This window comes from Polyodon spathula, chromosome 13, assembly GCF_017654505.1.
Source record: "Polyodon spathula isolate WHYD16114869_AA chromosome 13, ASM1765450v1, whole genome shotgun sequence".
Taxonomy (NCBI): Eukaryota; Metazoa; Chordata; class Actinopteri; order Acipenseriformes; family Polyodontidae; genus Polyodon; species Polyodon spathula.
Window position 1 is genome coordinate 28,859,301 of NC_054546.1, and position 13,733 is coordinate 28,873,033.

Below are 13,733 nucleotides of genomic sequence, written 5' to 3' on the forward strand. Positions count from 1 at the left end.
ATGGGGTTTAGAATCCTAAACCTACACTTTTTTTTCTGATTTTAAATTCCCTTCTGTTTTCGTCCTCAGTAAATTTAACATCTTCGTGGAGGACATCATGGTGCGAGATGTGAAGTTCATCTCTGCTCTGTCTCCCTATGGAGAGCTGCAGACCCTGCTGGATAGCTGCAGCCTCAAAACCATCCCTCTGGTTGACTCCAAAGGTGAGGGGAGACACAGGCAGGGAGGCTCACACTATAACCTGGCTGGCAAGGTAGGGCACGCAGTGCTCTTTGTATAAAACCCTGAAGTGGGATGGACAGCCTCCATGCCTCCCGAAATTCTGATATTCTTAATATCCTTTGCTAAAGAATGTCCTGACCAACTTTCAGCAGAATTGGGCCAGCAATTAAATATATAAAACCCTAAAGGGTAACATAGACAGCTGCCTACAGACAATCCCAGATTCCGATAAATTCAAAACTAAACAAAACTGACTAATTTTTATCACAATTCTAATTCTAGCCTCTCCCCTCTTATCTTCTTTATTTTCCCTCCTTCCCCACTCTTCTGCCTCCCTCTTATTCTCTCTCCTCCCCCTCTCCTCTCACTCTCCTCCTTAGACACTATGATCTTGCTAGGGTCAGTGGAACGTTCAGAGCTGGAGGCTCTGATTGAGGATCACCTGTCTCCGGAGCGACGGCTGAGATGTCATCAGGAGGGGCGGCAGCAGATGGAGGGCACGCCCTACAATGGGCAGAGGTCACCCCCTCGGGGCCAGGGGGGGTCAGAGGTCAATTGGGAGTCATTCACCTTCGTGGATGAAGAAGTGGGGGAAGATGGGGTGAGAGAGGAAATTGTCATCTAGAATATGTCTGATTCTCAAAGTTTCTGAAATACTAGCAGTTGAATAGCGGTGACGAAGTCAATGAACCAAAATAACTTTTTCTCTGTTTATTGTAGTCCGAGAAAGTGACAAAACTAAAAATAACCTTTGCATACTTGTTAGAATCAGACACTTAATTTCCTCTTCTCAGAACCCCCCTGTGATCGATAAGCCTAACGGGCCCCGCCCCCCTCCCAAGCAGCAAGAACCGGCCAATCAGACACTGCCGGGTAAGTGCTGCTCTAAGGACTATATGTCTGTCTGTCTGCAGCCTTAATGAAACTAAACTATGCATTGTAATGTAAAATAACTAACTGAATTCAGATGAGACACTGGACTAGGTTTCCAACCAGCTCTTTATCTAGCTTCCTGTATTAATTGGAGTATCTTTATTTTTTTATGATATCAATCACTCTGGCTTTGGATTGTATTGTATGCTGTTATTTCTTTCTCTCCCTGACGGTGTGATCTGTGTTTCAGAGAAAGGTAATCTCCAGGCAGTCAGACAGACACTCCAGGGCTTATTCTGCCACTACCCAGAAACACAACCAGAGGAACCAGCACAGGTCAGACTTCCTGACTGCTCAAGCGAAAACTGCTTCTGAAAACACTCCTCAAAGTAGTTTTCTGAAGTGAGCTGGGGAAGTATATTGTGATGCACAGGCTTCAGAGCTAAGCATAATGCTAATATGCTTTCCCATCTCACTGTTTTCCCAAGTCAATTCTTCGTTCGGAGGTGCAGCATTGAAATGTGTTCAAAGACATGAACCATTTAATTGATTCATTGCTAAGTAAAAAAAAAATAAATAAATAAATAAAATAACACACAGATTTACCATAATGGATGCATCTTTCACATCATACAGGAGATCAAAGGGTATGTGGTACCTAGTTCTTTAGCTGAAGATGGGTCCGTGAGGGCACTAATAAACTCAAAAGGTTGTTCCTTTAATCTTCCAGCAGGAGGCACCCCCGTGTGCAGACAGCATGAGCCCTGAAGAGGTGAGTTATTGAGTAGTTTTCAGTTAATTAATAGAGGATGCTCCACGACTGTTTATAGAGTACTGTGAGCATTACAGCTCTTCCAATGTCATTTGAAGTGAATTTCTCTAAATATATGATACATTAGGATGTGCTGATACTCCTATTCGTAATTGCCTAACACTAGAATGACCAAGGCAGTCATTTTAACCATTTTTGGAATTTTAATTGAAATTGTGGTGTGTTTAAGATACAGAGCTGTGCTTTCCTGACTTTTCCAAAATATATTTACTAATTACCCTGACAAAGAGTCGCGTAGCTGCAAAAACTAGTCATGTCATACATATTCCAAACAGTAGCGCTACATATAAAACATACATATTATAACATTGAAATGTTGCAGTATTATTTGTATTTATCAGTCGAGACTTGCCGCCATGTATTAAAGTTTGATTATATCAGTCTGTATTCCTCAAGTGAGCGATCTTCTGACATTTCTATTGTTTAAATGAGTCTCATCAGTTAGCCTTGACAGCTCATGGTGCCCGGCTGTCTGTCTCTGCACTCTGGTTACTGTAGAAGTCACTCATTTTTCTAAGAAATTTATTGTTACCCTGTAACAGGACGAGGAGCCCTATATGTATTTGTTTATTTTAGAACAGGGTACCTCTCCGTCCCTTTATTTATTTTTTATTATTCTGTTTTTGTTTTGTTGTAATTATTATTATTATTATTATTATATTATTATTATTATTATTATTATTATTATTATTATTATTATTATTGTTATTTATGTATTTAAATGACGGCGAAAGCCGTGTTATAGTTTATTTGTATTTTTTTTTAAATATATGTGACGACGTAGCCTTATGGTTTGTTTTTGCATTGTGTTGCAGCGTGGATGGGAAGCCCCATCCACTATTAAAAACCTTGTACAGAAGCTGTCCATCTCCATATTAATTAATTGTTTAATTTATTTTTAATTGGGAGATGGTTATCTGCATAAAAGCCTGCATCTCTCTGCACTCGGGTGGGTGTTTGAAAGGAGAAACAAGAGCGAGCGAGTGGATTAAAAACAAAACTAAATTATAAATAGGAACAGTGACAGCAACTGCAACTGCCCAGCCTCACCTATTGTTTGTGTTTAGTGTTCGTGATTATTTTGTTTAAACTTTTATTTTACTCTGTGATCGTTGTTTGGTTAAAGCCTTTTATATGTTTTTTGTTATTTAAATAAACGTTGCAAGCCAAGTTTTTTTGCCCTGCAGTACTGTACTTGTTTATGTTCCTGAATTCTGGCCTAACGTCACCACTCAGCTACCCTGTCACATGTCGTGTCCAGCGTGGGATCACCAGCGCCTCCTAGACTCAGACCAAAAAACCCACTGTAGTTTTTATTATTATTACTTTGTGGAGTGAGGAAGAAGAGGATGGGGAAGAAGAGCTGCAAAAAGCAGCAGAAGTGGCAGCAACAGCTGGCCAAGAGGTGATCGTCCCGGGTTCCAAGTCCATTTTGACTACTGGACTGGACAGCTGAGCAGGGGGGCCCTTGTGTGGGTCCTGTGGCAAGTTCGGGCGTGACAGGGAGGACTGCCCCTACGGTGATCCCCAATATGAGGAGGCCTGGAACCGGGGCCTGGTTGGGGACACTGCAGAGTGGTTCTGGGCAGTGGACCAGACCCAACCAAAAAGGAGGAGTCGGTGTTTCCACACCCCAAAAGGGAAGGCAGAGCGTCCACAGCCCAAGTGGGGGGAGTCGGTGCGTCCACAGCCCAAGAGGGAGGAGTCGGTGCGTCCACAGCCCAAAAGGGGGGAGGCCAAACGCTCACAGCCCATGAGGGAAGAGTTGGTGCGTCCACAGCCCAAAAGGGGAGAGGCCGAACGTTCACAGCCTACATCTCCACCAGCAGAGTGAGAATACCTGTTGGTTCCGCTTCCACCGCAGTGGGGGGACTGCCTGCCGCTCCCACCTCCATCAGCAAAGGGAGAGTTCCTGCTGATTCTGCCTCCACCACCCACAGCAGAGAAAGACCTGATGTGTCCATCTCCACCAGCAGAAGGAGCATGCCTGCTGGTCCCCCCACTACAGCCAGAAGGGGAGGAGCCCCTGTCTCTACCACCGCCAGAGGGAGAGCAGCAGGAGCTGCCTCTGTCACCACCACCACCAGAGGGAGAGCAGCAGGAGCTGCCTGTTCCTCCAGCCCTAGAAGGGCCGTGACAGGATGCTGGCGGTCTTCAGCAGCCCCTGCATATGCTGCTGAGCAGAGTACAGGGGAAAATCCCTGGCTGCAGCAAACAGGGTCAACTCCAGCACCCCAGCTAGTCCTGATTCCATCAGGGAGAAGTGGAGCTCCTGCTGCCTCTCATGGCCAGGGGTTCCCCTGCCGCCATCGCTTCCCGAGGGTCCACTGCTGATGTTGCTTTGGGTCACCGGCTGTGCCTTGCACTGCCCAAGGATGCCTGCCTTGCACCTCCCAAGGATGCCATACCCGCTCCACATCACCTGGGTTTGCCGGATGGTCTGCAAAGCCTCCGCATCGCCTGAGGTCACTGCAGGAAATACTGTGGCCAGAGCCCCACAGAGGGGAGCTGCTGGCCATGAAGAGGGGGGGGGGGGGGGGGGGGTGGGTGTCAAAGAAACCAGCTCCCACTGCAGCAGTTTTGCAGCAGTAGATCGTTTAGCTGAAGCCCCGGAAGCGGGAGCTGCCAGCCACAAAGAAGTAGGGGGTGAAGGACCTCCCACCGTGGCTGCCCTCATGGACACCTTGCTTCTCCTCTTCCAGGACTTTGAGACTGAGGGGGGAGGTGTCTGTTAGGGCCATGGTGCTTTGCACAAGGGGGGGAGGGGATATGTAACCCTCCACCCCTGTGCAGTGTATTATTTTGAATTAGTTTTATGTATTATTATTATTTATTATTATTATTATTATTATTATTATTATTATTATTATTATTATTATTATTGTTTTTAAATGGCGGTAAAAGCAGTGTTACTGTTTATTTGTATTTGTTTAGAAATATATGTGACGGCATAGCCGTATGGTTTGTTTTTGTATTGTGTTGCAGCGTGAATGGGAAGCCTTATCCTCTGTTAATAACCTTGTGCAGAAGGTGGCCATCTCCTTATTAATTAATTGTTTAATTTATTGCTAATTGGGAGATGGTCACCTGCATAAAAGCCTGCATCTCTCTGCACTCGGGTGGGTGTTTGAAAGGAGAAACATGGATTAATGCGGGTGGATTAAAAACAAAACTAAAATATGAATAGGAACAGTGACAACAACTGCAACTGCCCAGCCTGATCTATTGTTTATGTTTAGTGTTTGTGATTATTTTGTTTAAACAATTATTTTGCTCTGTGATCGTTGTTTTGTTAAAGCCTTTTGTATGTTTTTGCTATTTAAATAAACAGCACACGCCGCGTCTTTTTGCCCTGCAGTACTGTGCTTGTTTATGTTCCTGCATTCTGATCTGACGTCACCACTCAGCTACCCTGTGCATTTCCCAATACACATTGAAAATGGATCATGAAGCAGACTGGGTTTGTGAAGATGAATCTTCTAGCAGCAGTGGCAATGAGAAAGATGCCAGCAAAGTGCCAGGCTTGAATGCACAAAGAGGGCACAGAAGATTGCATGGGAGAAGAAACAATCCTGTGACAGCCTGTGACGGAGAGCGAATGAATCCGAATCAAAAATCTCCCTCTCGACCAGTGAGGGCACTGTACAACAGGAGCTGCGGGCTTCCTACTGAATGGTTGGGCAGTTCATCCTGGGGACAGTCGGGAGCCGGCCATTCAGGAAGAGGGCGGCGTTACGGTACCTGGAGTCATCGCCCTAGTACGGTGAGCGAAGTTTCAGTCATGAATTGGAGGAGACGTGATTGAACTAGCTATCGGAGGGGGCGGGGCTTAGGGTACTTTAGGGGGACGTGACGCCGTAATCGGCTCCTTTGTTGTGGTTAATGGGAGGAGACAAGGACGGAATCTTGAATGAAGTGTGGGTTCATTGAGGAGTATTGTGTTTGTTTTGCCAGACGGCTGATACGAAGCTGGAGCTGCAGCAAGAAGCCCGGACCTGAACGCGCACGAGCACCAGCACTCAGAGCACCGCACCTGCACCAGAGCACCCAGTTTGGAGACGTGTTTTTGTGTTTATTATTTCGGGACTGCAACCCCTTTGTTTTGTAGCTGGTAATACCCATTGCTGGGTAGAACCAGCTTTATTATTTTGGGTCCAGTTTTCACTGGCAATACCCATTGCTGGGTAGAGCCAGCTTTATTATTTGAAACCCGGTTTAAAAAGGGCGTTAAAAGAAACCTGACCGGTAGACTTTGTGTTTGTCCTTTGTTGGAGCACCTCAACTCACCTATACACCGGAGCACTACAAACCACTTTGCCACACAGCCCCTGCAAGGATGCCAGCCACTTCACCTGCATCAGCCCCTGTACCTGAGGGAGCTGCTTCTCCAGCGGTAGTGCCAGCACCACATGGCACTCAAGAGGCTGGGAATGATGGCACTGTTTGGAACACTACGAATCTTGGTGTTTGAAGCTGCAGGTAGAAGGGGTGAACATAATAATATTTTGAGGGAAGTTCCAGGGCCCATGTCATATGCAAAATGCAACATTGATGAGAGCACATTGAGTGCTTTCCACCTATTGATTGACATACATACGTTTCACCGCATATAATTCAGCAATGAAGCAGAAGCCCACCGACAACTACAAAATGATTCCTAGTCAATGCCCTTGGAGGTATTAGAAGCTTTCATTGCACTAGTATATGCCCCTGGAGCATTTGGTGCCAGAAACCTGGATTACCGTTGATAGCTCTGCAAAATGTGTAAAGACAGTCTGCGATAAGCACACTGCATATTTTGAAAAACGCAAACTGTGTGATTTGTGCAGCACTTAGACTTTGTAAACTGTAAGGGAATATTTGCATAGAACCATTCCTGTACCTGTTTGTTGCTACCCTGTACTACCATTATTCACCGAGTTATATGTTTTAAAACAATTTGAGTTGTTAATTAAAACTGCAGGTACATGTCACTGAAAACCAAACTGTGGATGGTGTGACAACTGAACTGGCTCCAGCTTATCTGTTAATTACCCCGACTGAGCTGGCTCCAGCTTATCTGTGGATCTTTATTGTGTTACCTCGTAAATACCTGTCCCCCCTGTTGTTGTTGCCCCCAACTGAGCTGGCTCCAGCTTATTGGTTGAAAGGGAAACTACCCTGTCTCTCTGTAAAGGTATAAAAACTGTATGCTAACTCTGTATGGCTGAACCCTGCTCGGGCTTCCTAACACTGATGTATTGAGCTGTTCTCGTTTGCGCAAACTAATAAAGCTTTATATCTCTGAACACCTGGTGCAGTTGGCTCTTTAAAGTTGCGGACCTGAAAAGTTCCACGACATTACGATTCTAAATGAAGCCCATTCTGTTCAAATGTTTATTTATTCATGTAATTTCGATTTTAGCATGTCTGTGTGTAAACGCATAGCTGTGGTTGTGTATATGCGCTTCATTATGTAGGCAATATAAACCCGTTTATTTAAAAAAAAAGGATAATTATTTTCATTGTTTCAGTTGTACAGTTTTGCATATGACATACCTGTCTATAATATTTGTTTATTAAATTTTTTACCATTTTTTTTTTTAAGGTTGCACTTTATGTATTGTCTGTTTATAAACACATTTCTATTCAAATGTCTGTTTACTTACAATCTTTCAGTTGTGTAGATGCTTTATATGATGTTCCTGAACAAAACTAAGACTTATATTCAATTGTTTGTCTTTTCATTATAATATCGATGTCGTTTTTAATACGCCGGTCAGATTGACCGCTCATGGTTGTTCTAGGTATGCGTATAAACCCAGTCATTCTAGTGTTAAGTATTACATTAGGCATTAATATGCATTAAATACATCTATTCATTGATGTGTTGGTTTCAAAACAAGAAAAGCTTTCCTTCCCTCACCTTTACAGTTGAGTAGCAATCAATGACAGTTAACTTCCACACTGAGTGTTTAGAATGCTGATTGGAAGCAAATTTTCCTCTCAATCGGGGAGCTGACATTCTTACTGCCATACTGCTGTAGGAGGCTGTAAACTGACCAGGAAAGTATGTTGCAAAATTTGTAAATCCAACTGATTTGTGACATTTACTTAAACTCAACTCTGTCGAGCAACTCCTACAATGTAATCTAAAGCTATTTATACTTACAAATATAGGATATACATTGACACATCAGACATACGAGTACAACACTAAGGTAGCAGGCCTTTGATAGAGATTTGAATGCTCCTCTCTGATTGGTCAATACTTTTCCAGGTGAAAGCCTGGGAGGAGAGAGAACTGGAGAAGCCAATCCGCTTTGAGAGTTGCCGGATAGACCACTCCCCCTTCCAACTAGTGGAGAAAACATCTCTTCACAAGGTGAGTGGCACACAGCACAGCCAACCGTGTTCAGAAATACTGTGCAGAAATCAAAGGGCAAAGTTTGGATTCTGCATGATATTCAACATACCATCAACATTTACGTGTTTAATAGCTTTCTTTGTGTGTCTGTATCCTTATCTAATGTTGGTTCTGCTTAGTTCATTATTTATTAGGTTCAATAACTAAAAAACTTCTATAACAGCTTCTAAAAGCTGAATTAATTTCTGAAATGAGGGGAGGGATTTTAAAATTACCACTACAGGAGCTGTAAAGAGGGCAACTGTGAGTAAATAAATATATATATTTTTTTAATTTAATTTAGAATGCCCAGTTTTTACCCCCAATTTCCTCCCAAATTTCGACTGTCAAATTACGCTACCTCACAATTCCCCACACAGCTCAGGAAAAGTGGTTGATGGACATCTTCCACTCCTCAAGCCAATTGCCTCTTTACACCCAGGAGCTCGAGTGCAAATGTCAGCGAGCTACCGGCCAGCCCTGCCGGTGTCCGTCTGAGCTCGCTAAATGTGCTGGCCGGTAGGGTCAGCTGCAGCGCGATCAGCAGCACTTTCAGTTGCCCTCCTTTTTAATTCTTTAGCCACTAATATGGCCTAACACAGTTTTTAGAACCTTGGTGATACAGTTGATTTGAACTGTTTGTTAGAACAGTCTAATACACGGCGGGTGTGTTTCTCGTACACTAGCACGGTCTCTCACCTTCACCAATCTCTAGCTTGCTCATTGATAGTCATGGCCCCCTTTATAGCAGGCTGCAGCCGGGATTAGCTTGTGGCTTCCTATAGTTGGGTAGCAGCACCTTCAGGTTTTTGGAGGTTGAGAGTGAAGTGCTACTTTTTTAAATAGTCTTTTATGAGTAGGAGTCTGTGTTGCACTTTCCGTATCAGGTAATAATTCCGGTCATAAGAGTCATAGCTTTGTAATTATAACAGGTTTTCCTATATCTAGTTTGTTTATGTTGAAATTATAAACTGAGTTTAAAAAAGAGAAATATTGTTTCATAATAACCTTTGTCGTTAGCTAGGTTGCTGTTACTGCTGCCAGACAGTTACCATTCTTTTCCTGAGGGCCCCTTTGCTTGCAGTACACAACCTTTCGAACGGTGTGCTATTAAGACGTGCAGCCCTTCATTTTTCATATTATATTTAAATAGTCAGGTTGTCAGGATGACCTCTTACATCGATGTTATAAAGCACACATTGGTTAAAAAAATGCTTAGGAAATGTTGCGTGTCCTTGTTTTAACATCCTTTTGTTCCTCATTCCAGACCCACACGCTGTTCTCTCTACTGGGACTGAGTCACGCCTATGTCACCAGTATTGGCAAACTGGTGGGAGTGGTGGCGCTCAAGGAGGTAAGACACACGCCAACATGAAACAATAAATCTAGAAGAGTGTGGAAGGGTGGTGGGTGATTCACTGACACAAGAGACAGAACAGTTGTACTTGGAACACCACCCAGGTGCCCAGTTTTTTTTTCAGGACTTTTTCACTTTTCACCTGCAGAGGGCACTGTTGTCCATGGGCTGCCTATCAACGATGATAGACAGCACCATGGAAATACCAAAGCTGGTAAGAGAATTAACTGTGGGTGCACTCGTAGGTGCTCAAAGAAATGCTATTGAAAACAGAAGGCGAAAAGAACAAGGAAAAATAACACAGTAATAAAACTACAAATAAAAGATGCTGCACTCGGCAGCGTTATGCTGCATTTGTTGGCACATATCTGGAGAAAGACTTATCAATTTTGGATTAAACATTTAAAGCTATTTCTTATTCTAAACTGTTCTATACACACTGTTGCTACATTCCTTATGAAAGTTTATCCTAGTAATTCTGCACAGTATATTTGCCATGGATTTTGCATGTTATACTATGTATTTACCGCAGTTTGTTGTGTTCATTAGTATGCTTTACTTTACCTTTTCAAATACTTCCTTATGTGTAGAGTGAATACTGTGTTTAAATGCAGTGCAGTAGCAAATGGAAATAAAATAGAAAATAACCAAATTAATTTAATTGAAACTGTGTGAAATTCAGTATTGTATGTTATTATGCAGCTTCTAAAACAAACTGCTGCATAATGCTGCTATGCAATCATTGATTTATATACGGTAGTTGTACACTAAACCACATCTGTAATACAATTTAGTACTTTTAAAATAACCTTTAGTCCTTTCAAAGTACAGTCCAATAATGCAAGTCAAAATAAAGCACCATTCTTATTAATACAACATCACTGTATTAAACTACAAAAATATATCCAATAAAGAAAATGTTTTGAAAATGATTTTCTTCTGTAAGTCAATTCAAAGATGAAACCGTCTTTTCCCTCTTTTTGCATAACGGTAAAATATAATGTTTTTCTTTCACTTTTTCAAAATATAAAATGACCAAATTGTTCACAATATTATGGATTTCAGTTTTATCCAGCAGTTTTAATTAGAACATAGTCATTCATGCTTTCTGTTTGCATTGCAATAAGTAGGCCTACTGTATCTTAAATTACTCCAACATACTGTAACTTGTTTTGAACCAAACAAACTTATAAACAATCACATTTTAAACCATCGTTTCAATACAAAAGTGTCCCAAAAAACCACAACAATAACTGTAGCATATTCGTATAGATGATTCTACTGTATTTTGCTATTTTAGTAACTTGAGAATGGTTTTATACAGTTATTTTAAGGGACACATACCTGGAGTTGTTCATATTGTACAGCCAAATCCGAGTGTAACACAAAGGACCCCAACAGGGTTAATAATCCAAAAGGTCCCCAGAAGGGAGTGGGGCCCACAATTTAGCTGAAATAATCTGTACCTCAAACACTTTACATTCACTTTTAAAAATAATAACATAACTATAGAACCAAAATACATTTTTTAAATAAAGAAAAATGAAGGACTCCTTAACCATTTTATTAAACTTTGTTAGACTTTTACTATGAGGGAACTTTTACAAGTGTTTACCATGGTTTGATTTAATATGCTTTACCATACCTGTCCAACCTTTATAGTGTTTATCTATGCGTTATCATGCTTCCACCAGTTGAATTGATTTATAATTTTTAGCGAGGAGTGGATGCTACTGACAGACTTGTTTCTGTCCCCCTTAGATCCAGAAAGCTGTTGAAGGATCCACACGCTCGGGGGTGAGACTGCGCCCCCCTCTGGCCAGTCTCCGGGCCAGCACCCGACAGAGACCCTCTGCCAAGACCCCGTCCCATCAGGAGATACAGATGTGGGGGCGATCGACTGAGGAGAGGGGAGTGGGAGAAGGAGGAGAGCAGGGAAGAGGGGACAGTGGGGACAGTGGGGACTCAGAGGAGAGGGAGCAGCAGAATAATGACAGCCCCCGGTCGACAGGGACAGACAGGGGACCCATACTGGAGGAACTGGAGCTGAGGGGAGCAGAGAGCATCTGTGAGATCATCCGAGAACTAGAGCTGAGGGAGAGCGATCAGGACAATGAGGATGAGGCCCTGTGAACCCAGCCCGCTGCCTTCGACACACTTCAGCAAGGCTGGTTATTGACTCGCCGCTGTACCTTTGTATGAGGTTTACAATCATAGAGAGCGGTTCCAGTAGCATTGCCATGACCTTGCCTCTTATTAGCACTAGCAATATTATTACTGTGCCTTTCAAAGGAGTGCTAACCAAGGCTTCTTTTAGAACCCATTCTCTTGCCTCTTATTAGCGCTAGCAACATTATCTGCCTATTTCATCCGTTTTCTTTTATTAAATTTGGCAATATTACCCTTTATGCAAATTTACCATAGTAAAAGCATAGCAAAGTCTAATGAAGGATAGAGAAAGCATGGTAAAACATTTTAAAGCCCAGAGAGGTATGGTAAGGCCTATTAAAAAGCACAGCAAACAATGGGAAACATAGCATTAGCAAGGGAAAAGTGCAGGAAAATTGCAAGATTATTAAGCAGAGGGACTGGAGTACATTTCTAGGTAACACTTTGAGTGTCATAAATAAATATTTCATTTATATGCAATTAGCCATTTGCTGAAGTTTAGTTAAACTGTTAATAGATATGCCATACTTGCGTGTATCTATCATTAGTTTGAGCTCATATGTAGGTTGAGTGTTTTTTGAGAATTGGTAGTTTCTTGCTCCAGTAAAATAGACTGGTATGTCGATATCCACACTACATTTGATGATTGTGTGAAATAACATTAATAGCTTTACATACCAGTCTTTGTCTTTTTTTTTTTTTTTTTACTGGAGCAGGAAACTATCAAGCATAAAAAACCACACTCAACTTACTAATGAAATATGAGCTCTAATTGCAGTCTAATGATATATACACACACATGCATGACACACCTATTGACTGTTTATTAACATGTAACCGAACTGCAGCAAATACTAGCATTAACAGAGCTAGGCAATTGATCAAGTTACCTTTCCCTTGGAGAGAGCCTCAGATACTACATCGATGGTCCCGATGACCTGGAGGTATTTTGAGCTTCTCGTCTGTGTTGCCTCTATGCCTGGTATTTATACTCTAGTTGGCTCAGAGCCTACGTGACTACTGTTTGTTTCTGTTATCTTACTAGTTATAGTTGTCAACAGTAGAATGAGTTATTCAGCTTTTACTCCACGCAGGTGCTTTATTACTCCACAGTCTAAGCCTAAGGTCACGTGGAGGTCTACTAATGCCAATGTAACCTCAGCAAACTGTCCACTAATACCAATGTAACCTCAGCATTAATTTACATGTCCCTACAGCCCTATTTCTGCTGTTGAGGATTCTATGATTCTTCATTTTGGAACAAGCAAACAACAGATGAAAAGTTGCTGCTGCTTCCTGGTACCTGATCACTAAGGCTGTATCTTTTTGCCGGTTCACGGATTTCCCGATTTCCGTGAAATGTGCCAGTTTTGCTGTGTAATATGTAGTTCCCTGTGAAAATTCCTATTTCTGAAAAAAAATATGGAAACAGACATATCACATACAAATAAATACAGCAATCACTTTATCCAAGAAGGGGACATTTCACATGTCTGTTGTTAATTTTTATGTTTTTATTTTGTTTGATCATTCCCTGGTGGTTAGATTGGAATGTTTTTAAAAGGTGGAAAGTAAAAAAAAAAAAAAAAAAAAAAAAACATTCTACAATTTAGAATTTACTATTTTTTTTAGGTAAGCATTTAAATATTTATATATTTGTTGTATAATAACTCCAGAGAAATTGATCGATTTTGAATGTGGCAATGCTATTTGTTTCTGCTTTAATACATACTGGGCAGGATTTTCAAAAAGTCGTAAATCATAACTCCAGTGATAATTAAGAAATCGGTATGTAGCGTTGATTTTTGGCATTTTTAAGCGGTTGTTATGCCTATTTCGTTATTAAATAATTGTGCAAATGTGATTTCCGAAATTGTTTATCTTAACGGGTAATG

General features: G+C 41.8%; 1 protein-coding gene across 3 annotated transcripts in view; it reads left to right on the plus strand.

Annotated features, from left to right (window-relative positions):
* Nucleotides 1-13,284, plus strand: part of clcn1b (chloride channel, voltage-sensitive 1b) — a 55,603-nt gene extending 42,319 nt beyond the window's left edge. For 2 of the 3 annotated variants that reach the window (XM_041267789.1, XM_041267791.1), the window contains exons 16-23: nucleotides 70-203; nucleotides 603-823; nucleotides 1,017-1,095; nucleotides 1,346-1,431; nucleotides 1,826-1,867; nucleotides 8,187-8,291; nucleotides 9,580-9,666; nucleotides 11,431-13,284. In XM_041267789.1, the coding sequence (XP_041123723.1) occupies nucleotides 70-203; nucleotides 603-823; nucleotides 1,017-1,095; nucleotides 1,346-1,431; nucleotides 1,826-1,867; nucleotides 8,187-8,291; nucleotides 9,580-9,666; nucleotides 11,431-11,802 (1,126 nt within the window). In that variant the 3' untranslated portion in view covers nucleotides 11,803-13,284. The remainder of the gene's footprint in view (nucleotides 1-69; nucleotides 204-602; nucleotides 824-1,016; nucleotides 1,096-1,345; nucleotides 1,432-1,825; nucleotides 1,868-8,186; nucleotides 8,292-9,579; nucleotides 9,667-11,430) is intronic. The other variant, XM_041267790.1, reaches the window with a different exon arrangement.
* Nucleotides 13,285-13,733: the final 449 nt, after the last annotated feature.